We start from the raw sequence: 24,223 nt of genomic DNA, 5'->3' as shown, positions 1-24,223 counted from the left end.
GCATTTATGCCCTTGGTGCAGGAATGCACATTACCATTTTGCTGTTAGGCTGTTTTTTTTTATTTGGGGGGGGGCGGGGGGGAAGGCACCCTAGTTCTCCACTAAGTTCTCTACTGTACACTTGTATCACTTGCATCAACACGTCTTTTATGAAGCAGCAGCAAAGATTGCAGCAACTCTAGCACCTAATTGGTTACCTGAAACCAAAAAAAAACGAAACAAAACAACCACACTTCTGGAAATGAAATACTTTTTCCATTCTTGTCTTCTAAATAGAGATAAGATGCCTATTCCACAACTGCCACTTCAGCAAAGAATAAGGAAGGTTTTGTATGTTCTTCCCAGCATGGTTTGTCAGTCTTCTTTTCCTTCTCCACACTAATGCTTAACCACCTCATAATACAGCTGCATCTGTACTCTACAGAAAAGCTATATATGTTTGTGCATATTTCCTCAGGACTGCCAATGAGCCTGCAGTCTTTTCACTGTGTGCCCTGTGTCCACACTTCTCCAATGCTTTTGTCTGAGTAGTAGAGCTGTTATTTTAGACTTCAGTGCCATAAACGTATGTCAGCGCACAAGACAGATCAAAGTTATGACGACAGCTGTGAAAACAATACAGTTAAGGACACTGTTTCAGAAGTACTCTGTTACAAGCTGTTTATTAGAACTTCACTTTGACAATAAATAAGGTATTTTCCAAGCAATCAAAATGTAATTATTCAGAAAGTTAAACAACTGAAGTTTTCTGTTTATTTTTAAATATATACATGATTTACTCTATTTTAAACACCAGTTCATCTGCAGCTGTACAACAGTAAGATTTTTATTTTTTTTTTAATTTGCACACCAGGAGACTATCAAAACAGATCTTTAATCTGGAAGCTGTTCGTTAGACTAGCTGTTGCTGAGTTCAAATTCAGATGTATGGCTTACCCAGAAGAAACAGTGCCTTTTGATTTATGGTTTTAAATGACCAGTAAGCCACTCAATTCCAACAGTATGAGTTAATCATTTGAAGCTTACTATGCTACTGCATAACCTGTGTTCTAGCCTCAACACAAGTGGCACAGAACACATTTCTGTAAAGGATAATTTTCAATGCTGTAAACCTCAGTAAAAAGTGCAAACTTAGCACTTCAGCTTACTGTTAATTATGAAAACATATTTTGGTTTTGGTCAAATAAATTTGCATTTCTCCACTTAAATATTCAAAACATTTAGTATGATTATAAAATAATACCTTTAAGAGTTTGACGTACAGTTAACTTCAAAAGAACGTTCCAGTTAAATAAAGCACCAAGTTTTCTCTCTGTTTCTTCCTTAAAGACAGTCTATGAAAGACTAGATTTTTTTTAAACATTAGTTCTGTTACGAGGTGTAATTTAAAAATAAAATTCTTACAGTTTGATCAAAGCCATGTTTCCAAAGCAAGTTTTACATATTCTGTGCAGCTTCTCCTTTTCTTCAAGTGCAGAGGTAAGAGTCTCGAAGTTATGCAGCTGCAATTGAATTATCATCTGCTTGACGACCCTGAGGCTTTAAGAAAATAAAAACAGAGACTTTTAGACTATGCAGAAGACTAAGGCTGTCATGAAGCTCACTTTTCAATATATCACGTGGCTCCCATCTTTACTTCTAATGGTTGCCAGTAGTAGTACAAACATGGAGGATACCCAACTGAAATACGAGTTTGACCTAGTAAAGGGCTCAGCTCCTTACAGCTGTCCCATTATATATCAAGAGCATCTCCATTCACATTTTAATAACTCAGCACAAGGCCTGGCTGATCAGAGTTCTGAGTATTATTGCAGTATAAAGAAGTTGTTAATCAGCAATGCACCAAACAGGAACGAGACTGAAAGCTGCTTGTAAGAATTTCCAACAGAATCACTAGAGATGGGAGAGAGCAAGGAAGAAGTTTTAAAGAAAAAACATCATCCTTACAGAAAGGTTCTTTGAGGTCCTGACAATTTCAAGGCAAAAAAAAAAAAAAAAAAGTATTCTGAATCCTGAGAGATTCAACAGAAGCACTGAACACCATGCTTTTGAGGAAAAAAGCCTTTTGTATTGACTTATGGAGGACATCTTGACAACCCATCTAGAAGAGCCACTGACTGACAGCATACATAAAAACTAAGTTCTGCCTATCTCTTCTGGCTGAAATAGAACTGAAAGAATGCCAGGCCTGTGTCCTGGAAGCAGGATTACATACGTCTGAACAAGTCCAATTCAAGTCATATAAACAAACTCTTCAGGTTCCTTGCTTGCTCAGAGTCTGACTGAGAAGTGAATGCAATATTCTGGAGACAGCAGCAGAACAATAAAGCACTGTTTTGGGCAACTGGATTTAAGTTATTCTAAAAAATTAAAAAAGCACAAGATCTATTTATTGTGATATGATTGAACTGTCTTCAGATCCACACTACTTAAAAAAGTCTAGACAGTGATTCACAGAGAGCGTGTTTTTAGAAGTTATTTAAGGAATTGTGGGATATTACAGTGTTTCTGAACCTAAACTCAAGAGATGTTACTCAACCCCTAAGACTTCAGCCTTTAAACACAAGACACTTCTCAGTCCTACCTTTACAAAAATGTGTGTAGGTATGAATCTTCTGAGCAGCTGATTAGTGAAGTTGGGGAATCGCAGCAAGTTAATATGAAGAGACGGTAACTGTTGATATCCAGCCATCAGAGGATAGAAGTTGTATAACACTTCCTGCTGTGTGCCAGGAAGGATTCTTAATCGGATCTTAGAAAGGAAAGTAAAAAAAGCCACAATCACAGACAAGTTCCGTGACCAACTGCAGATTCCTATTTACTTTCTATTTATATTCTTTTTACTTTCAGAAGTTGGAAATAATGCAACTACATTTTCTCTATGGGTTAAAACTGTAAATTTATACTGAAACACTGTGTTACCTACAAACAACATGACACATAGCACCTAGGCAGGCTTCTATCTGACCCTTCTTTAAAAGGGATCTGCATACATGTGTCCTTCCAGACAGAATTTACCACACATTTGCAAATCAACACATTCTTCACTACCAGAGAAGCCAGGATTAGAAAACGTGACGTTTACATACCTGCTTAAGGCCAGAGAACATGAAGGCATCACTGGGTTCCACTGACACCTCCACATCTTGGACTAAATTGGTCTTGTTTTGCAGGTGATATCTGACAGGGAGGGATTCTCGGACTCGACCAAATGAGGGTAGATCTTTGGAAAGAAAATAAGCCATCTCAAATAAATTGTGTTTTAGAGTTTCATAAATAAAAAAACAAGTCCAACAAAGAGCACTAAAAAGTTTCAAGAAAAAAAAAGGTATTTAAAGCATTTCTGATGAGATTAAAAAAAGACTAAGGAACAGAACATAACTTCATTAAAGTCTTACAATGGTTTTCCTCCCTCTCCAGTTTTTCACTCATTCAATACCTACTTACAAAACCCCTTGACTGTTCACAGTATGCAGAAAGCTAACCAAGAAATCACTTTGTTGCTGCATATTTTCAGCTTGCCAGCATTTTCAGATATTGTGAGGAAGCTCCTCCAAAATATAACAGGAAAGGATGATGGAAGAATTTCAGTACAAGTGAAAACAAACTGAAGAAAGCATAGGAATTGCATGTTCAGTGAGCTCTGCACTCCGACTCCGCTGTCGTGCAGGTGAAGTGCTAGAAGAGAAACAGTTCACCTGCCCACAAGCAGCTCCAGTTCTCCAGGCTGTTTCTTTCCTGGGATGTGGCCAGAGCGTGGGTGGATGGAACAATTCTTGCCATAGGCATCTAGAGAATCCTACTGGGAAGGCTGTGTCAGTAGAGGTAACTGTGGTCTCCACGCTGCCACATAGCACAACTCAGTTGCTTTTAAGAGAACACATTCACGTACCTACCTTCCAATTCTTTCTAGGTTAGGGGAGTGGGAAGAGTGGCAAGGCAGTTTAAGTGATAATGCAGTTTCTTTCACTACCCCCATGATATCCAGCACTACTTTCCTGTCTTTTGCGACAGTAAACATAAGCTCCAGATGCTATAAAACTTATCAGCTATTTACTTCGGAAGATTTAAAAATTCTAGGCAGCACATATGCCAAACTAACATTACCTGTGTTAACATGGAGGGGAATGGTCTCTACAACCACATGAGGCAGAGTGATGACTGTACTAACAACAGGTACACTTTCCACAGGTGAGCTTCTGCAGAAAAATATCACAAACACACAACACATTGAGAGTTGCGCAGCATCAAGTGAGCATGCCAGAAGAACATCACTTACACGTGACTGAAATTGGATTACAGCAAGGTGGTAAAAGAACAGCTTTGTAATTGACCAAAGATCTTACCAAAAAAAAGCTTCATGGAACATTAAGACCATAGCCACATAACATTTACTAATAAAATATGTATTTGCTCAAAAGTCTAACCAAATAATTACTAAGATCCAAAGTCTAGACAGTCCTTGTCACAGGAAAACCCAACAACAAAAAAGTCAAAAAATAGCATCAGCCCAAAACCAAACTAACTTATTTCCTCTCCCCCTTCAGGCCAAGAGCTGCCTACCTCTTCCACGAAATGACGTAACATCCAGTTGCCACTCCACTAGCATTAGTGACTGGAGGACATCGAAGGCAAAAGCACTCACTGGCACTCTCACCTGTCTGTAAAACAACTAGCAGCAAAATTTTGTTTAAAATCAAAGCACAATCGTTACTGCAGAAGCCACCAAGTCTAAAAAGCCAGTATTACACAGACACAAATGTTCAGACAGAAAGGTGTTGAAGTACTTCGCAAACTATATCTACGTAGTACAAGAATTCAATACAGACTGTGCAATATCCCAGTACTTGAAAGTACAGCTGACTTTCTGAACAGCACTGTGAGGATCTTCCGTGCCTATATAGAACAAGCCATTGCAAATTTAAAGTTTGTATGCAAAAAAGGCAAAGTAACACCAAATCAAATTCTATACTTTTCCACAGAAGATTTCAAGACATCAGCATGTTTTTAAGTTAAAATAAAATAAAAATTAAAGCCATCACCATGGACATTCCTCCTTTCCCACCAAAGTGGATGAGAGATGGGGAAGAGGAGGAACACAAGAAAGATCTACCATCTTTGAATTCTCACTTTTTATTTATTTAAAGTTATTTCATGCTTAAAAAAAAAGCTAGTACTTTTTTGATTTTAAGAGGGATTTTTGAAGAAAACAGCACTAAGAAAAAAATTGCTCAGTCATTCAAAATTAATGTATCTTTAAGTCTTACAAGGAAAAACAATTACAAAAAATGGGCAGCAGAATAGCTTGTATTTGAAGTGGTTTATACTTCCTGGCTGTTAGCTCTTTAGAAATAGCAACTGGAAGTCAAGAAGCACAAGGTGCCAGAGCTAAAGATGAAATCTCATACTTTGACTAAAGAACCTGGAAAATCATTGCTTTCTAGAACTATAGTCTTGCAAAGCCTGGAACACATAGGTGGACAGCTGCCCCACAATCAGGGAAGCATCCAGGGTGCCTTCTTTATATTTCAAGTTTGAATAGAACACTTGTTTTCTGTCTCTTAACTCAGCAAATGCAAGGACAACATTTTGTTCAAAGATTTTGAATCAGATCTACTGGGAAGTATGCCATTTGACTTCAAAGCTGAAATACTGAATTCAAAGTTTGAGACTTGTAAGATATATACATATTTTATATAAGTAATAACCTATTAAGCTGTGTTAATATTTTAAAAAACATGTTTACTTTTAATTCATCTTTTTAGCCTACTGTCTATCTCCACATCTTTCAGCTTCACAAATATACTATCATGGACATGGACCACTTTAGCCTTTGGATGTTCCTTCTATAAAGTGATAACTTGTTTGCAATCAACAAAATATACATAGTTCATAAATACCGGAAATACTGAGTAACTTTTCACATGGATACCTAAGAAGTTGTAGGTCAGAAGTATTCTCAGCTGCTTTCCCTTACATCTGTTACATTTAGCATTTTGGTTACCACCTATCAGTCAAGTCTATTTGTTTGATCTAGCGAAGCAAAACTACATTTGTAGCCTGTTGTTCTAAATTCTGTTCTGGCAAGCAAGTAAGGTGTTAAGCAGCATGCTTCTACCGTTTGGTGAGTAAATACCATTTAAAATATCACCTGTTCTTACTCCTAAAGTACACAAGAAGTATCCTCATGATAGAAAGCATAATGTAAGAAAACTCACCGTTCTCCACATAAGATTCCAGCTGATCTACTGGAGTCATGGAAGCCGACAGCTGTAGCTGACTGGTTACAATAGTGAGGGGCCAAGGAGAGGCACTCAGGATGTCTGTCATCAGTAAAAATGGTATATCTACAAAGACTCTGTCCAAGTGCTCCAGCTGTCAAGACAGACAAAATCTGACTATTTCTAACTAAACAGGGCAAGATTATTGGAAGTAATAACTTTTCAAAACACGTACCTTTGTGGAGACGAATTTGACAGCAACATCAAAAGGAAACACTGTTTCTATAGTTACGGTTTCATCCTGTATAGGTAATGAAAGGGATGGGATGAAGAGGGGAAAAAATTATATTCAGTTTCAGACCCGTCTACTTATGTCAAAGGTTACTAACATAACATTACTTTTAGTCATCATTTTAACTAAGTCCTTCCAAGGGCAGACTATATCTGTGGTGTGTTTTTTTTATAAGAATATTGAAAACCTTTCTTCCAATTATACTTATGAAGCTGCTCACCTTAAATTAGACTACTATACTGCTGATTTTGCATTTTTTTCTACCCACTAGAAATGCTTTTGTTTTTAAAAGACTTGAAATTACATTAGTGAAATGCAAGAAATATTTTCAATCTAAAGGCTGCAGCTCCAGCAGCCAATTGGTGCATCTTAGTATCTTACCCGGTGGCACTTGCAGAGAATTTCTTTCCCCTCAACAGTTGTATTGATTAAGTAAGAAACATAGACCAGAAACATTCTTGCGCCAACTGTTCCACAACGAATGTATATTGGTTTTTCTATCTGCAAGATAAAGGAAACAAATATGAATCAAGACAGACCTACAATATATTAATTAGGTCTAGGACTGTCCAACATCTTTTAGATAATCATCTTACTTGGACCAAGGAAGCAATAATAGAATGGATATTATTTTGACCATAAACAATCTCCTGAACCACGTGATCTTAACCAAATAGTATATGATTTTAATGAGAGTAGCACAGCCTTCTTATTTTATGTCTTCTCTCAGCTGTATTATCAATATCAGAACATGTCCTATTCCCTTGGCCAAAAAGGGGATCTAGCTGAAGGAATGCTAAACTTCAAGTAAACATTAGGCAAACTATACCCCAAGCATTTATCAGTTCAGATACTGGAAACTAAATATAGGCCCTACTATGACAGTCTTGTTAGTTGATCCCCATTTTCTTGACTGCGATACAGAAAGAAGGTTGTAAGCTATTACCTTTTCCCCTGGTTGCAAGTCCCCTATGGGGATATCAGGGAGCAATGCAGGAAAGGAGTCATCACACTTGTCTGTTCCATGAAGAGTCACCTGAGTTTTCTGAGTCAGGTTGGCATCTTGCCCTGGGATTAAAGACAATCTTCATATCCACACAAGCTTACACTACCAAAGCACGTAAGCAATAACTAAAAATAAGATATTAATATCAGAAAGTAATACACTAGGAAGTAACATGGACATTTGGTCAATGTTACTTCCTGGAGAGAGGCTTTCAAAAGTATAAGCAGGAAAACAGATTAAATAGCACCTTAAGTTTTCTAAACTGTAGGGTTCGTGTGCTGCAGCTGTTTCACTCAATCTATTTAGGCCACAAGAATCTCAAAAAAAAAATAATCAGAAATCCTATCTAGATATTCCCTACCATATAAAAACACAATATGACTATGTGATCCAGGTTTTTCTTGTTATTATATGTGAATTAAAATGCAAAATTTCACACTTCTGTGATTCTTACGTTCTCAAAAGCACAGCTTAATGATTTTAAATCCTTTAGAAATTGTTCTTCCAATTTTCCAATCTTACTGTGTTGAAAACAGTTGCGAAAAAAAATGTGTAGATGTTAAATGACACTATTCTACAGTCAGGGGTTGACTAGGGTAATGACATTACTGCAGTCACATGGGATGGTTTTCAAATGAAAACAAGTCACATCTTGCCAAAAGTTACACCTGGGGAAGATATATCATCTTTCCTATAAATGAAATGTCAAATTTCAATTGTTTTTACTTTAAAATCAGCAAGCCCAGAATGACCTTGCATATCAAGCATTCGGATTCATGATCAAGGGGGAGAGGGAAAAAAAACAAACAAACCACCAAACCAAGACCAACTATTACACACTACTTTAGGAGCTAAGCCCAAACATCCAACTGAAGTTTAAAGAACACTCAACTGACTTTAAATAGCTGTACAACTGTATAAAAAATGTGGTTCTATTTCAGAGCGAATGGCAAACATTGCACCCTATATGCTAGCTGCTTAAAAAGTATTTTTGCTTTTAGGGTAATTGCTCCAAATATTATATTCAGTATGCCTATTTGTACTTCACATATGAAAACTACTAATAACTACATAGTTAGCTAGAACATAAACAATATATTTGCATTGCTTCCTTTTCATTCAAAGGAATATTCTCTGTTCTCCACTGCTCTCCAAATTTCAAATGGGGAAAATGGGGGGTGGGGGGAGGAAGAGGGACAAAACCCACAGCAGATTATCCTTAGAACATGTTTATCAAGATCTGAATGATGCTTACACTAAGAAAATAGGTATATCTTTTGGGAAAAAAGTTTATTTAATTTGAACATTAACTAAAAGGTTAAGAAAGAATACAAAAGCTTCCAAGTTTTCTTTCACACTTGTAAACATAAATGCTACTGACAAACAGTGGTTAAGATAAACTAAACGAGACTTAATTTCTGTTCTGATCACTACTATCCCATTATTCCCAACCTTCAGCCTTAGTTTCTCTCTTAACTACTACAGCACAGCCATTTACTATAGTTTTCCTCGTTGCATCAAAAACAAAGTCCATTAGGATACTGCTGGATTAGAAGAAAATAACTCCAAATACCTGGCTTTAAACCTGCTGTAAGCTTAACGTCTTTGGCCACTGTCTCCTCATGTGACTGGATTGTCACAATCAAACAATACATTTCATTAGTCAGGGCAGGAGGTTCATGACGGAGCTGAACAGAAATGTTTGGCACTCTAGAAATAATCCTTTAAGAAAAAAGACTCAGTTATTTTATGTTTCATAATTAATGAGTTTAAATCTCCTTTAAACTGGACTTAGCTTACTGTTCAAAGAGTTCTGACAACGGGTGGGCCATTCAACTAGCAGAGTTGATAGTCTTGAAAAGCAGCATGATGGCAACAACTCCAAAACTACTGATTGGAAACCCACCAGTAAGCTATTAACAATTCAGATTTTCTCCCAGGAAAGAAAAAAGTGCCCCCACCAACAGTAATCGGATATAATAATTTTGAATAGATCTAGTTAGTGTTAACCTACTTATTAATGATTATTTTCCAACACAGTTTCTTGCGGGGGGTGGGGAGAGGTGGCTTTAACAAAAGACTGTGTGAAAGATGAACAATATATAAAAATGTTCCTATTAAAGTACTCCTAACATTGTTGTCTTTTAGGCAGAGTGTTCAGGACACTCAATACATCATACACATTTTCAAGTTTTTACTTACATAGTGCTTGCCTGAATAGCCAAGCTATCCCAATGAACTTCGTTATCCGGAAGCTTAGGTCTTCGCCTGAAGGAACGTGAGGCCTGCAATGCTTCTTGAGACGAAGCAGCATCTCCGCCTCCTCCACGCCAGTTCAGAATGACACAACGGCCAGATTCACTTCCCAGGACCAAATCCACAGATGTGATCTGACAAAAAAATTTGAACACATACTGAGAACTTCTCGTCTTGTGTCTTCAGATCACTCACAGTAAGAGCATAGCTTTCCAACATAAGCATCTTTATTGTGCCTGTATGTCACCCAAAACCCTCTGGCAGCTTCACAGACTGAAGTCACAACAACTCACCGCCACAGAATTTCATTTAAAACTGCAATGGAAAAGTATCCAAGCTCAAGAGCATGCGATGCCGTATTTTCTAGTTTTCTACTCTCCCATGGTGTTACACCATTTTTAAAAAAATGTATTACACATTTTAAAAAATTGAAGTAATGCAAGTTTTTGTGATAATTCTGAGCTTTGTTATTTTCAATGAAATTTTATGCTTGTTTTTGACATTCAGTTCCAAAAGTTCAAACATTTGGAACCACACTGTCATAACTGGTGCCGGATTAGAGATAGCTTTGTAGTTTCAAGTTCTTCATAAACATCAGTAAGAACAGTGTGAAACAAACTGACAAACCTCAATCTTCTTTCCTACGTCTTCAGTTTTTGCAACAAATTTAAAAGTGAACTTTCTTGTTTTACCAGGGACTAAGCACATTGTTCCTTGTGATGACTGTTCTAGAATATCACTTTGTTGATAGGCTTCTTCTACCACACAGTATTGGTTGTAATCCTGCAGTGGAAGAGTCGGGAAAAATATTGATAATTTCAGACTTAAGACATCTGTAGAGAGTAATTCTAGTATAACAAATGTTAAGGCTCTGTGCTACTGGATCAAACTATATTGGTTCTTAATGCTTTTCACAGTAATGAAGCTAGACTTAGCTGCTACATTACAGTGAAATTTCTTCATAAAAATATCCATTATATTCACTAACATAACTTTATGCAGAAACATCCAGAGAAATAAGACATTGAAGTTTCAGAAGGATCATTTCAGTGTACAGATCTTTGTTCTTCTGTGAAGATCTCTAACTAATAAAACTGGATTTGGGAAGTTATCATAATATCAATACAGTTGTCAAAAGTGATAGATAATGCAAAAAGAAAACACCTTTCCAACTGGACTATTAGCATAGTTTTTGGAAAAGAACTTTTGAACTACTATTTTTTGTTTGGAAAGGCTAGTAGATACTATTCTACTCTTATTATAAGCTTGTCACTAGGTCAGAAATAGAATGTGGTTACCTGATTATTGAAACTGATGCAGAGCTTAGAAAACCTGATAGGATGAGGACAATCAGCTCTCAAGTATATATCAAATTGCACAGGAACATCAACATGAAAACTTGGAGAAAGAAATTTTGCTTTGCACTGCACTACAATAAAAAAAAAAAGTTAAATTACAATACTAAATTCCAGAAGCATTCTTCTCTAATAAGAATTATAAAAAAGAGTTGTTCTGTGTATACACACAAACACAAGTTAAAGAGTACATGGGACACATTTGGCCACTAGCACTGTCACAGAAAGCTATTTTTCAGCACTTGGTTGAAACCCTTGCAAAGAGGATGAGAGGCAGGCATTCAGCAGAAAAATAAAACCTGGATGCTTAACTACACTTCGTCTGTAAGTAATGCTCACTCGTGTCCCCTTTCCAAGGGAGTTATTCCTTTGCATGCTCTGCCTTCTTACCTCAGAGTTCTATTTTAAAGCACACCAGAGCAGAAGTTTGTCAGAAAACAAAGGTTTACTACTTCTACCATATTTAAAGGCATAGGTGGCCTCAGTAGAAGTCAAGAGTTTTTTTTTTTTTTTTCCTCAGACATAATGCTCAGATGATTCTTTTCCAATAATTCAAACTGGGGATGAGGGATCACTGGCTTCTCCCATGATTTCTTAGCAACTTAGATGAAGAACAGACCTGTCCTGACATGAGAGTTTGTGTTGCTGGCATTAATATATTATACATTATATAATGTATATTTTCTCCTAATTATTTATTTCAAAGACACATTGAAATTTTTAGTTTTGTATAAGTTTGCTTGAAGCTTTATTACTTACCAAATGGTATAAAATCTTGGACTTCTATTGTAAACACATTACTGCCTGCTAAGGAAACACGGTCAGCCCACAATTTTTGTGAAGCTTTCATAGCAGCAGCATCACAGTCAGGTTCAGGATCAGGGCTCTCATTCTGTATCCAGTTAGAAGATTACAAACGAAAATAAGAAATAGGTTACCAAACACCAACTCCTTCTGAAAATATTTAAAAGGGTAATAGGAGTTTTATCCACTTACCATTAGAACTTTTATCAGATTTTTTTCTATTCGAGATTTCTGATCATCTTTAAGAGTAGATGCTAGCAAACAGGAAAAAAAGGATTACAACACAGAAGCAAATCGTTTTACTTTAAACTTAAACCTTTCCTTTAGCTTGCATCTTTGAAAAAAGCATTCTGGCAAATAAACACCCGATTTTAACAACCCTCTGCCAATGAGAAAGTACTTAAAGTTTCAGAAGTTCCTCCGTTCTAAGTGTTCCCTCTTGCTTTCACTAGAACCAAGTAAAATATTGTTTGGATAAGCAAGCATTTCCTAACTTATCAGAGGAAAATCCTAAGAGAATGATGTCTCTAGCTTCTTCTTATTGCTGTTTAGAAACAGAAGAAACAGTAGAGAACAAAAAAAGCCTGGAACATGCAAGAGGCAAACTAGGATAAGATCCAAAACAGCAATTCAAAGTGGTGAAAAGAAGAAAAAAGGACCAATTAAAATACGGAGTCTTCTCTTGAAAATGAAAGGTAGTTTTTTCTCATTGACTATTCCTTAACATAAAGCAGGATAGCCTGGCTAGCTAACAGAAGATGAGAAACCATTTTTACCACACCTACCCTGAAAGAGGTATTATTTAGCGAATTAGGACACATAAGGATTATTTCTGCAACATCAAGTAACAACCATTATATAAACCAAAGTATTTGCATTACTACTGTGCAGCTACCTTAAGTCACATTTTGTCGTTAGAAGATACTACTACATGCACATTTCATCAGCAGAGTTCTGGTAAGAAGTTTGAGCTAAGCATATTTGCTATTTCAAAGCCTAGGAAAACAGTCCTAAGCTTTGTTACTTACTAGGAGAAACATACTTCCTTTTGGCTATATTACATTTCTTCCCCCCATCCCCAAAGCTCAAGAAATTTGTTATACTGTTTGAACTATGCAACTTTCAGTCTGAAATGAAGCTCATATATACCTCATATATTCTGACAGCTTATTGGAATTCAATGAGTATTATAACAGGAGAGCATGAAAATTCAACTTCCTGCATACAAGAACTCAGCACAGCCATACAGTTGTTTTTTTTGTAGTCAAATCATATGCAGTACTGTAAGCACCATGTCTGGCAATGACACGTCACACTTCCAAATACAGGTACTTCAATCTTTTCTGCAAAGGTTAACTGAGTATGTTTCCTGAAAAGAATACCTCTACCCAGTAGCTCTAAAGAGTATGTTATATAATCCTTTATCTGGGCCATCAGATATGAACACTTGAGAGCTGTTGTCAATATGGAAGTGAGAAGAGTCCACCATCCTTCACTCCGATATTCACACATAACGTAATCCAACAGCCTGCAAAGTATGAAAATGGAGAGGAAAAACAAGTTACACACCCCAGTATTTTAAGAAGTTTGGTATTACTTGGTATTGTTATTTACACTTATTTTTACATTTACATTTATTTGGCATTATTAACACAAAAAAATTATCTCAACTAAAACACTAGATTAAAACCATGTTGACTGCTTGTATACATGTGCACTATAGTGGAATCACCATGAAATTATTGGAAAAACATTTATTCAATTAATTTGCTATTTCAGGATAGAGAAATTTTTTACAACAAATCAGGGAAACTCACCTGTCTTTACACAGAGAAGAAGTAAAAGAACTGGACAGAAAAGTCTTAGTCCAGCACTGAATTAGAAATATGCTTTAGTGTTGAGTATGCTGCAAACTTCAAGGAAGAAAAACTGGAAACCCACAAAAAAAAGCCCCTTTCCAAAATGAAGAATCTTAAGCATCTCAGAAGGGAAAAAATAATGTTTATTTTTATGCTATCTCCTACCTCCTTTTCCCCTCGAGGGTTTCCAAAATCTACAGTCAACATATGCAACCACCTATATCAGGCAAACCTGGGCACCTTATTGTGGTGTTAACACTGAGCAATTTTCACTTAGTAGTAACAGTGCAGAGAAGATTTTTTTCTTTTAAAGACAGCAGTTTTTGCCTACCTAAATATAAACAAGAAGCGCTTGTTTAAACTCATGCTTGTCCATATAAAAATTAGGCTTGATACAAATTGATCTGCCTATTCTACCCTATTTTCTTCTTTGTAGCTTCCAGTCAGATAACAGTAAATCTCTCTCCCAGCTCAAATATGCTGCCTTTAGAACATGTGATCATGGAAATCTAGTTAAGTAGTTCCACAGTGTTTTCATTAACATGACCTTGACTCTGTTTCCCCTTAAAAATACGAAGTTAAAAATCTAAACACAGCACACCTCCTTCAGAGGAGACAGTAGCTGTATCCTCAGGGCTAAACTTTCACAGCTCTGTAGCCATTAGTCGTAGAAAACTGTATCAACAGAAGTAATTCCTTTTGCTAATTCCCTTGCAATATAAATAAAAATTAATTCAGCTACATTTTTCTCCTCTTTTTCTGTTTGCTGCTTTTTTTTTTTTTTAGTTTTGTAAACTCAAAGTCTTTAATTCAGTGTAATTATATTCTTACTGCAGTAGCAGGGAAGTTTCGGAAATCAATCCTTGGGAGGAGAGACAACACTCCATCAGCAAGCTAAAAATAAATAAAAGTAAAGACCTGCCCAATAAAGTAATTTCCCGCCATGACTTACATTGGAAAGTCTTCTTACTCTAATAACTGACTCATCATATCTGCTTTGCTTTCTTTAACAGAAATTGAATTGATACACTCCAGAGCTTGCACTTTGATTAAATCCAGGTACTAGTAGGAGCATCTTAGGTAAGCTTCCAACAGTATTCCGTATCAGTAAGACACGTGGTCTCAGTGAGAACAGTAGTGTGCAAAGGAAACAATCAGGGATGGCACTCACTTCAAAGCTTTGGCGTAATCCTTCGCAAAGTAATATTCTTCACCCATCTGAACCACTGATTTAACAAAACAAATTAACAAGAAAGATGTTATCAGATCAATACTGAAATTATTTGCAAAGTTAATTTTAAAGATGCGTCTCATTATCCATACTCACTCAGATGACTTTTCATTCTTGGACATTTGTATTTCTTGAACTGCGCAACAGCATTACTCAACAAAGTAATTATTAGCTCCTAACAGATAAAAACAGTATTGATGTCATTATATATGTAACATTAGGACAATGTCAAAAATATTTTTTGTAGAAAAAATACTTACTGAGTGAAGAACATTCTTCTCTTTCAACTGAAGGGATAAAATCCCCATCTTCTCCTTTTCAGGATCAGAAAGATCAAAGCCTGCATAAGACAGTGAAAAATCCATGACATTGGAATTTTGTCCAGGCCCAAAGGGAACTAATTCTGCGGTGAAATATTGTAATACAAGCTCCAACTCAAGCACACTCAAATTCTTAAACATTCTGTTTCCTAGGAGATGGATACAACCCTCTAAGAACTCATCTGTCTGTTCTAGAAGACAACCTCTGGAACAAATATATTGCTTTTTTGTTTAACAGTGATCTGAAGCTACTCAAAAACAACAAAACACAGTAAGTCAACCAAATCTTTAGACTGCATACCACTTCAAAAGACTATAAACCAGCCTGAACCCAGTATCATATACATCATAACACGTAGTCTCGCCTCTTTTTAAACTGTTCAACCTTGGCAGTAGATTCTAACGTATTTTAAAACAGTAACACTTGAAGATAAAACAGTGCAAACTCACATATTTACAGCAAATGAAAGAAGTCTTTAGAAGAGGACAGCGATAAAGTTACAATGCTGAAAGGATATACAGAGAATAAAAAAATTGTAGACAACATGGAGTGAGGGAAAGGGAAGGAATTTTGGAAAAGTTTGAATTCCTGATAAAGCATCTTCTTTAACAGGAAAAACACAAAACTCTCTTCTTGGATTAAAATCTAGTCATGGAAACCTCTTAAACCATTTCAAAATCCATAAAGTTTTCTCAGAAAAATATTGTAAGTTCCCATCTACAGCTGACAAGTATGGATGGAAGGATGAATTTATAGCAATTGCATTCAGGGACACTGTTACTTTGTTGTATCCAGTTCTCCAACCTCTCTTCCCAGGAATGCATTCACTGCAGTAAGGAACTACTACTGCAGCACATTGATCAGAGGTAGCTCAGGCAGAAATAGAAATGAAGCAGAGCAGAGCTTCAGTATGGCCCATGCACTTTGCTGAAGACCTGATTCTGCGCAAGCCAGATATTCCTTTTTCTATTTGTTATAAGGACCAAAAGCACTTCCTGAACTTCCAGCTGACACCTGTTCAAATCCTATCACCAACTAACAACAGAGTAAGGTCTCAGCCCTGCATCTGGCTCTGGAAGACGGATTATATGCTTGTGCCTATGAAGTCAGCTGGCAGCATCAGCGACTAAGAAATTTTTGTCTGAGCTCCACAAATACAAGACACAGAAACATACTTAATGTTCCCTGCCGCCATGGTCTTTGCCCATAGAAGTCAAGCACTCCAGTCTGGGTTTCCAGGGGATCCGGATTGGGATATACCACAGAGGACTGTAAATTCAGCAAATACGGTCATAAAAAAGAGTTTGCTTTATTTTAAACCATTAAAGTGATCTGATGCTCCAATATGCATGCACTTGAAAGAATGAATTTGCTCTAAATTTATAGCCTTTCAGGCCACTTGTATAAAAATAGTATAGTGCAAGTATAGAGAAACATAATGGAAAAATAAAACAGAATGTTTTCAAGTACCCAGAGGCATAGAAAGTATGCTATTTTAAGTATTTTAAAAACATGCCAGAATTATTTGTAATAAAAAAGTTTGTTCAGGGGTAATCTTTTCAATATAAAGTATTACTTTTATTTCAATATAAAGTATTACTTTATATTGAAGTTGTATTTAATATATATTTGAAATTACATTTAATATTTAATTGTTAGCAAGCATCAAAAGATGCATACTCTTTCCTTATTAATTATTATTTTTAAGCACGTTTTAGGGATTTTTACACTACAATTTGAGAATGAAATATCAGCTAATTCACTACCTGGTAACCTGCAAAGCATTTTTTCCCCTCCCAACTTACATCATGGTTACAAAGCATACTTGCTAGTTGTTTCCGCTCCTGTGCATAGTAGGCTGCTTGCTGGTAATAGAAACCTGGATTCTGAGTTTGAATTGCTGTCAAGCCCAGCTTAATCGCTTCATCAAACAAGTCACCAAAAGCCTGAAACCTACCAAAAAAAACAAAAACAAAACAAAACAAAAAAACTGAAAGGGGCATTTCAGCTAAAGGTTCTGGTTATTCTTAAGACAGAAAATACTTTTAGATTTAAGTTCTATGGCTGCACTTCTGTCATACCTTGTTCTTTCCCAGAGAAAAGGTAAAGAAAATCAACTTAAAACAGAATGACGGCATGCAGCTTTTAAGATCAAGTGCATCTTTTTCTTAAATAAAGAGCTCAAAATTTATCTTACTCAGATAAACAAAATAGTGAGCTCCATAAACTTATATGGGAGGTAAAACAAACAATATGAAGCAAAAACATACTGTTTAGACATCCAGGCAGCATGCTCAAAAGCTAATTCTGCACTTCCAATTTTTTTCTTGCATAAGTCTATATGTTTCCTGAACTGAGCAATTGCATCCAGTGGAGTATTATGTTGAAAACAGAGGCGACAGATCTAGAATGAATCAAAAATAAATAAATAAATGAGAACCCACACTAACTTTATGTATTTCTGAAAAGCTCAAATAGCATAGAAAATAGAAAAAAAAATATGCGTAAAACATAACACACTACCCTTGAAACTGTGTGGTCCTCTATTTCATCTAATGTTATTTTTCTTCCCTTCTCCCTCAGATAATCAATGGAAGAGTATAACTCACAGCCAAATTCCGGATAGAGCTAGAGAGCCACTACCATTAAGAAAGACCATTAACTTTGAAGCCTGCAGTCACTTCAAGAAGGACAATGGAATTTGATGGAGTCCAACTCCAGGATTATTTAAAATGGTAGAATAGTATTGTCTCACCTGAAAACCCCCAGAACACCACAGAAGTATGGCCTGATTTTTGAAGCGTTACTTTCCTCCTCCAAACAAGCAGTAATTAAACTATTGTGACATACATTTATGACAAAAATATTAAGGGAACAAGCAACCCTTCTTTTCATTCCCCCCTGCACAGAGCACGAGTGAAGTGTTTAGCCCTCAAGATGACTGCATCTCAAATTAACTCTGTATCTTCAAGATACTCCTGAACTTCAGCTAAGGATCTTTATGTGGAATTCAGAAGTCTTTTCAAGTCTGAGTACAACTTGACCCCATTGATGGCTGCACTAATCTATTTCCTTGAAAGCAAGATGAAACAGAACTTTTAAACCTTCACACGTTAAATATGCATCAACTAATACATTTATTGACTTATTTTAAGTATATGCTGTCAAAGATAAGGAGCACACTTGTTACCTTGTAGTTTATAAATCCTGCCATTGTCTTGATTTCCAGCATGTTTGTTTCATGAGCCCTCAATTCATGTACAAGATTATATGCAGTTCGGTAATTTCTAGGTATAAACACTTTGGAGTTAATATATACAAGATAATGAAATTTAAGAACAGAATTACTACAGCAAGTCTTCTAACTGGTGTATTCCCAATTAAGAACACACCCCTTCCATATTTAAATAATTTTGCTTTCAGGAAAATATAATATTCTATGGCTCAGCATTAAATTGGGGTCAAGAAGATGGAAGATTACAAGCCTTACTTGAGAGCGTTCTGCGTGTCCTGCTTCAGCTCACTGAAGAATGCTATTTTGAACTGGTGTCTAACAAATAAAAGCTGGAAAACAAAAGCAGTATACATCATTCACAAACATCTGAACATGCCTGTTACCTATAAAGGTTACCTATACACGTGATAGTTTCAGAGGTCTACAGAATAGAGCAGTTGACTTGAAAGACTGACTATGCAACTGTTCTCTCCTAGTTCTCCCTGCCAGAATGACACAGCAGTGATCTTTTGACAGACAGCTGCAGAAAATAAAAACAGGTTTCCTTTCTATAAGAAGACAGAAGGAATCTCAAATTGGATGGGGGCAGCAATAAAATCAGAAAATAGAAAAAATATATATAAATAAATTGAATAAATTTTTAAGCAACAAACAACTGTTATTTTCATGTTTCAACATGAAGTATAACTTGCACAGTATTTCAACGATGACGTAACATTACCTGATGAGTGGTTTTGTTCAAAAATTCCTTGTGAGATTTGACTCTTCGTATTTCTGTGTAATAATATGTCTGTGCGTGCTCATAGAATGCATTTTCCAACCTGCAACAAAGTTTAACCAAGTTTCTCTCAAACAAGGAATCAGATTAACTTCAGAATAAGTTACTTTTAAACATGCTTATTTTAAGGTTGGCAAAAATAGCTTGAAATATTACTAAAGTCTTCTGTAAGCTGCTATACATGGTAAGAGCAAGCAGATGAAAACTCTTCACACAAAGCCTGATGTAGGGGTAGCACAAAGTAGGTTCAAGAGCATTAAGCATTGATTTCTCGTACAAACTAATATTTAACTTCAAGTCCAAGGATAAGCTGTCAGAATTTTGCAAGGCAATAGAAAATGCAGGTGCCTCAGTCAAAGCAAGCAAACCTTGCAGAGGCTCCTGGGATGAGTCTGAACAGGTCAAAATCTCATTTGCCAGGGCTAGGCTGGAGAGGGAGGGGTAGAAAGGAAACAGTTGTAATAAGTAAGATGCAAGATTACAAGCACACAGACTAGGTTTCACCACTGTCCAAGTATCAACAGCTACCTGGATTATAGAAGTGACAGTCAAATTTGTGTTTACAAGATAAATAGCCCAAAGGCAAGTCACAGGAGGAGAAAGAAAGAGGCCCAGAGTACTGATTGCAGCATGAGGCTGAGGAGGATCTAAATATATGCTGTACAATCAAGTTATAAAACCAATTAGAGCAAGAAAAGACCAGAGAACAGGAGAGAAACACATTCAATAGCGCAGTGCAGATGCACACAAAATAAAGGGTGAAGTACCAGTTCTGTGATTTGGCCAAGATGGGATGACTACAGACTGACTAAAGGAGATCGTAACTTGAGTTCTATTTGCCCAACAACAAAGAGAATGAGGATAAAAGCAAAGGAACAGAGCATTGAACAGCCACTGGTAACTACGAGTTCAGACAGAGGAGGAAGACATGGTAAGTTCAACACCCCTAGCATACTTATTTTAGCACTATATCACAACTGTGTAAGAAAAGAGAAGCCAGTCCGTTGGGCGTAGGGGAGCATTTAAAAATATATGTATCTATTTTACTACTATGAAATCTCAATTAAAAATGTCAAGACTAATATCAGAAATTTTGTACTTGAATATAAGCTCAAACTTTTTTTTTTTTTAAATGTGCATAAACAGCTGTAAATCCCTGATGACACAGCCTTATTTTCACAAAGTTGGAGACAGTCACAAACCTCGTGGAACAATGCAACTATATACGGTCTGCAAAGGCTTACGGCAGTTAATCTGCAGTAAACACTCTTCAGCACTGAGCATAAGATGAAAAACTGGAAATAGCACTTAATTTATTTTGATCAATTCCAGTAGCTGTTTATGAGCATCATGGACACAGTAACAACATTGATTTTATCTTAAGAATTTTACTGTTTACATATAAATACAAGAGCAAGAGAAGGAAGAACTAGGCTCTCAGACCATGACACTCTCCTCTCCATATTCAGTATGTCTGGAAAAATCAAAAATTATTTTAGTAAACCATGATTTGCCTTAGTTTGAGCCTGTCTTTTCAGCTCTGCACAAGACAGTCTCCCTCTGCTGCTTTTGAAAAGCCTTGCTGATTTATTTGAAGCTGTACTCCCTGTTACATATTAAAATAGAAAGAATGTAAAAAGTGACGAGGACAGTATTTGCATCCAGATAAATGCCACTTAGCATAAGTAGAAAGACATATCTCTGCAGCCAGGAAGTGGAAGGAAAAAATAAGCAAAGACTTGCTAATACAGAGTTGCACCTAACAAAACTTGCCGGGAAAAATTTAGAATCAGCACTGACATAACCACTGTAGAGGTAGAAAAGCCCACTTTGCCCTTATCCGACTTGAGGAGGGAAACATTTTGAGATACCTAACAATGTGTCTTGGAAAGCCCACATAGCAACATCTCTGTCATTGTAACTCAACCTCACATAGAAAGGGCAGATGTAGGATTGCATCTGGTTGCAGAATAACCTAAAGAATTTCAGCCAACAGATGAAACATTCACTGTTGATCTAGAGTGAGCATGCCAGACAGCTGTCATCTCAACCTATCAAATCTCTATCTCCATTGGCACACAGAGTCACTTACCTTATAATATAACCAACAAGATGATCCGTGTGTGGAAGCACAAAGAGAGATTTTCCAGAAAGGTCACAAGCATTACATAAAGCTGCTGCCCTCTCTGATGCAATAACATCTTCCCCTAGCAAAGGCAAGAAAAGCACAAGTAAGCACTATGTGGTGCTGCAATGTCAAGCTAACTCTAACAGCTTGATCAGTACAAGGTATGGACAAACAATACAAATAAAATTGAGACCACACTCCTTTTTCTTTGTGAATACTACACACTTCATCCAGCTGAACACATAGCAGAAAATTTATAGGAGTGGTTTACCTACCAGCAGAGTGTTAGCATGACAATTTTCTTTAAATTTCTGATCTCCTACAGAATTAAATATCCTCCCACCTTGAAAAATAATACAGCATTCTGAAAAGACATATATATACACCCAACATGCAGAAAAATAATAATACCGTTTTGCCAGACACTGGAAAGCATGCATCTAGAGCTGAAGCAGTGGTTTTAGAGAAAGGTAAGGTTAAAACAGATCACATTTCACAGCTCCACTTGACTCGTGTTTTTCCTCCACATTTCCTAATTTGTATCTTGCCACTAAAAGGTTTCTTCATTCCTTTTTATAAAGAGCATTTGCTCTCCTTCAAGACCAAAGCAGAGTAGGAGCTATCTGAGAAACACAACAACTTCCCCACTGTGTTCAAACGTTGGCCTAAGAAAGGTTCATTCAATGTGCAACCCCTGCAAATTTCACATCTTCACAAAAAGTTCATGCTCAGAAGGGGGGGAAAAAATGGCAAGCTTCACAAACGATCCAAGAGAAGATCAAAAAAATTATCGGAAGACATAAATATTGTTTATCTCCACCCAAAAACAGCACTTAAAGAATACTCAACAAAATACCAAGCACAAAAGCACTTCCCAGTGCTAGCTGAGAAGGCATGCATGAAAATCACAAGCTGTCCTTCCTTAAGCTTCAAGTCTTTATTTATTAGAGTTAAGCTAAAAGGCTTTTGTAAGTACAGGTACCCTTCCCTTTAAGTTCTTATTGATTTTTTAAGTTTTTCAGTTTATCTCAACTAAGCTTTAAAATACAACTTACAAAACGCACGTTATGGGTATTACACTAAGGTACCATTTGTGATGCACAGTGCCAAAAAAAAAAAAAAAAGGACTGGACCCACAAGTATTTAGTTAAGAGTAAGTTTCAGATGTTTAGGGTTGACTGCCCTTAGCACTCTTCTTGTGCAGCTACATCATACTTTGTGTATGTAGATGACATTGTATTAAGAACTGCAGATAATGAGACAAGCAATTATCAGCTCAATCAGGTTTTCTGAAAAATGAGATCATCACAACTGCACACAAAGCTTTCTAGTACCTGGAGGTAATGGTGTTTTTTTCTGAATCAAAACCACCGCAACTTTTGTATTTCTTCCCTGCAAACTTTGCCTAGAATAAAAGTAACATGACAAAGTGTAAAGATTTCATCAGAAGAAAGTGACGCTTTAGTCTAGATAGAAACAATGCAAGTATAAGAAAATAAACTGAAAACATCCACAGAATGCTGTGCTCTCCTTTTTAAAATGGGACTGAATTGTGTTGAGTTTAGCAACACTTCAGAAGTAGTTTCTATTTAAAAGACTTTTCCAAATAAAGCATTCAAAAAAAGTTCCTCTACTGTCAGTTGTATGCTAAAAAACAAAATTCAAGTTCCCCTTTCATTTGTGTCTAAGATACATGTTTACTTATTTTATGTCAGAAATTACTCTACAATTTATGTTTAACCATTAGCTTGGAGCACCTTACAAGGCAAACGGAACAAGACTACCTGACAATTTCCACCCGAGTGGCACATTCCGACTGCTTCTCTTTCCACTGAGGCTCATCCCAGTCTAGTTCGTAGAACACCACCACAAGCGCAGGAACCAAGTTCAGGTGTTTGTTCATCCAACCAGTCTTCAGGATCCCTTTCGGAATATACCATTCATAGGAAGTCCTCTGAAAATATTGAAGTTGTTAAAGTGAGCTACTGAATCGGTTCAGTCCTCTTGCGACAAAGGCTGCACGAAGACGAATTGGCTGCCATGGGCAGGGACACCTCCCACCAGCCCAGGCTGCCCAAAGCCCCATCCAGCCTGGCCTTGACCTCCAGGGATGGGGCATCCACAGCTTCTCTGGGCAGCCTGTGCCAGGGCCTCACCACCCTCTGAGGGAAGAATTTCCTCCTCACACCTAAATTAAACCTCCCCTCCTTCAGTTTAAAGCCACTTCTCCTTGTCCTGTCACCACGCCCCCTGTCAGAGCCCCTCCCCAGCTCTCCTGCAGCCCCCGTTAGGCACTGGCAGGCCGCTAGGAGGTGTCCCCGGAACCCCCCGGTACCTTGGTGCGGCACTTGGGGTACTCGTGGTCGCCGGGCAGCACCTTGAAGGAGATGGGCACGCGGTCGGCGCGGCGGTTGGCGCAGAAGGCGTCCCACACGGCGCGGTGCACGGCGTTGTACACCACGTCCAGGCCCGTCAGCGTGACGAAGGCCATGGGGCGGCAGCACAGCTCCACCGGGAAGTCCCACTGGCTGGGGGTCATCCTGCGGGGCGGCTCGGCGCGGTTCGTCTCGTCACAGCCCCGCTCCGCTCCCCGCCCGCCTGAGGTGCGGCACCGGCACCGGTGGGCACGGAGTACAGGAGCCGCCCCGGGAAAAGGGTGCCGGCCGTTCCCCTGACGGACGGCGGGAGGAGCCAATCGGCGGCCACGCTGCTGCCCAGAGGGCCAATCAGAGAGAGG

General features: G+C 37.4%; 1 protein-coding gene across 1 annotated transcript; it reads right to left on the bottom strand.

Annotated features, from left to right (window-relative positions):
• Nucleotides 1-643: 643 nt before the first annotated feature.
• Nucleotides 644-24,080, bottom strand: TRAPPC11 (trafficking protein particle complex 11). The gene is made up of 29 exons (XM_035325262.1): nucleotides 23,822-24,080; nucleotides 23,271-23,440; nucleotides 22,821-22,891; nucleotides 21,451-21,565; nucleotides 19,302-19,401; nucleotides 18,836-18,909; nucleotides 18,536-18,632; nucleotides 17,616-17,749; nucleotides 17,151-17,298; nucleotides 16,521-16,614; nucleotides 15,285-15,364; nucleotides 15,121-15,199; nucleotides 14,965-15,019; nucleotides 13,317-13,462; nucleotides 12,127-12,188; nucleotides 11,890-12,022; nucleotides 11,074-11,204; nucleotides 10,403-10,558; nucleotides 9,722-9,909; nucleotides 9,093-9,241; nucleotides 7,460-7,581; nucleotides 6,895-7,014; nucleotides 6,457-6,522; nucleotides 6,219-6,375; nucleotides 4,564-4,672; nucleotides 4,108-4,199; nucleotides 3,090-3,223; nucleotides 2,585-2,752; nucleotides 644-1,539 (listed from the first exon to the last, which is right to left on the bottom strand). Exons 1-29 carry the CDS (start codon nucleotides 24,023-24,025, stop codon nucleotides 1,495-1,497), a joined length of 3,399 nt encoding a protein of 1,132 aa, XP_035181153.1. The 5' UTR covers nucleotides 24,026-24,080; the 3' UTR covers nucleotides 644-1,494.
• Nucleotides 24,081-24,223: the final 143 nt, after the last annotated feature.

Source organism: Oxyura jamaicensis, chromosome 4 (assembly GCF_011077185.1).
Source record: "Oxyura jamaicensis isolate SHBP4307 breed ruddy duck chromosome 4, BPBGC_Ojam_1.0, whole genome shotgun sequence".
Taxonomy (NCBI): domain Eukaryota; kingdom Metazoa; phylum Chordata; class Aves; order Anseriformes; family Anatidae; genus Oxyura; species Oxyura jamaicensis.
Note: the sequence above shows the minus strand (reverse complement) of the source record. Positions and strands in the feature narration are given on the sequence as shown.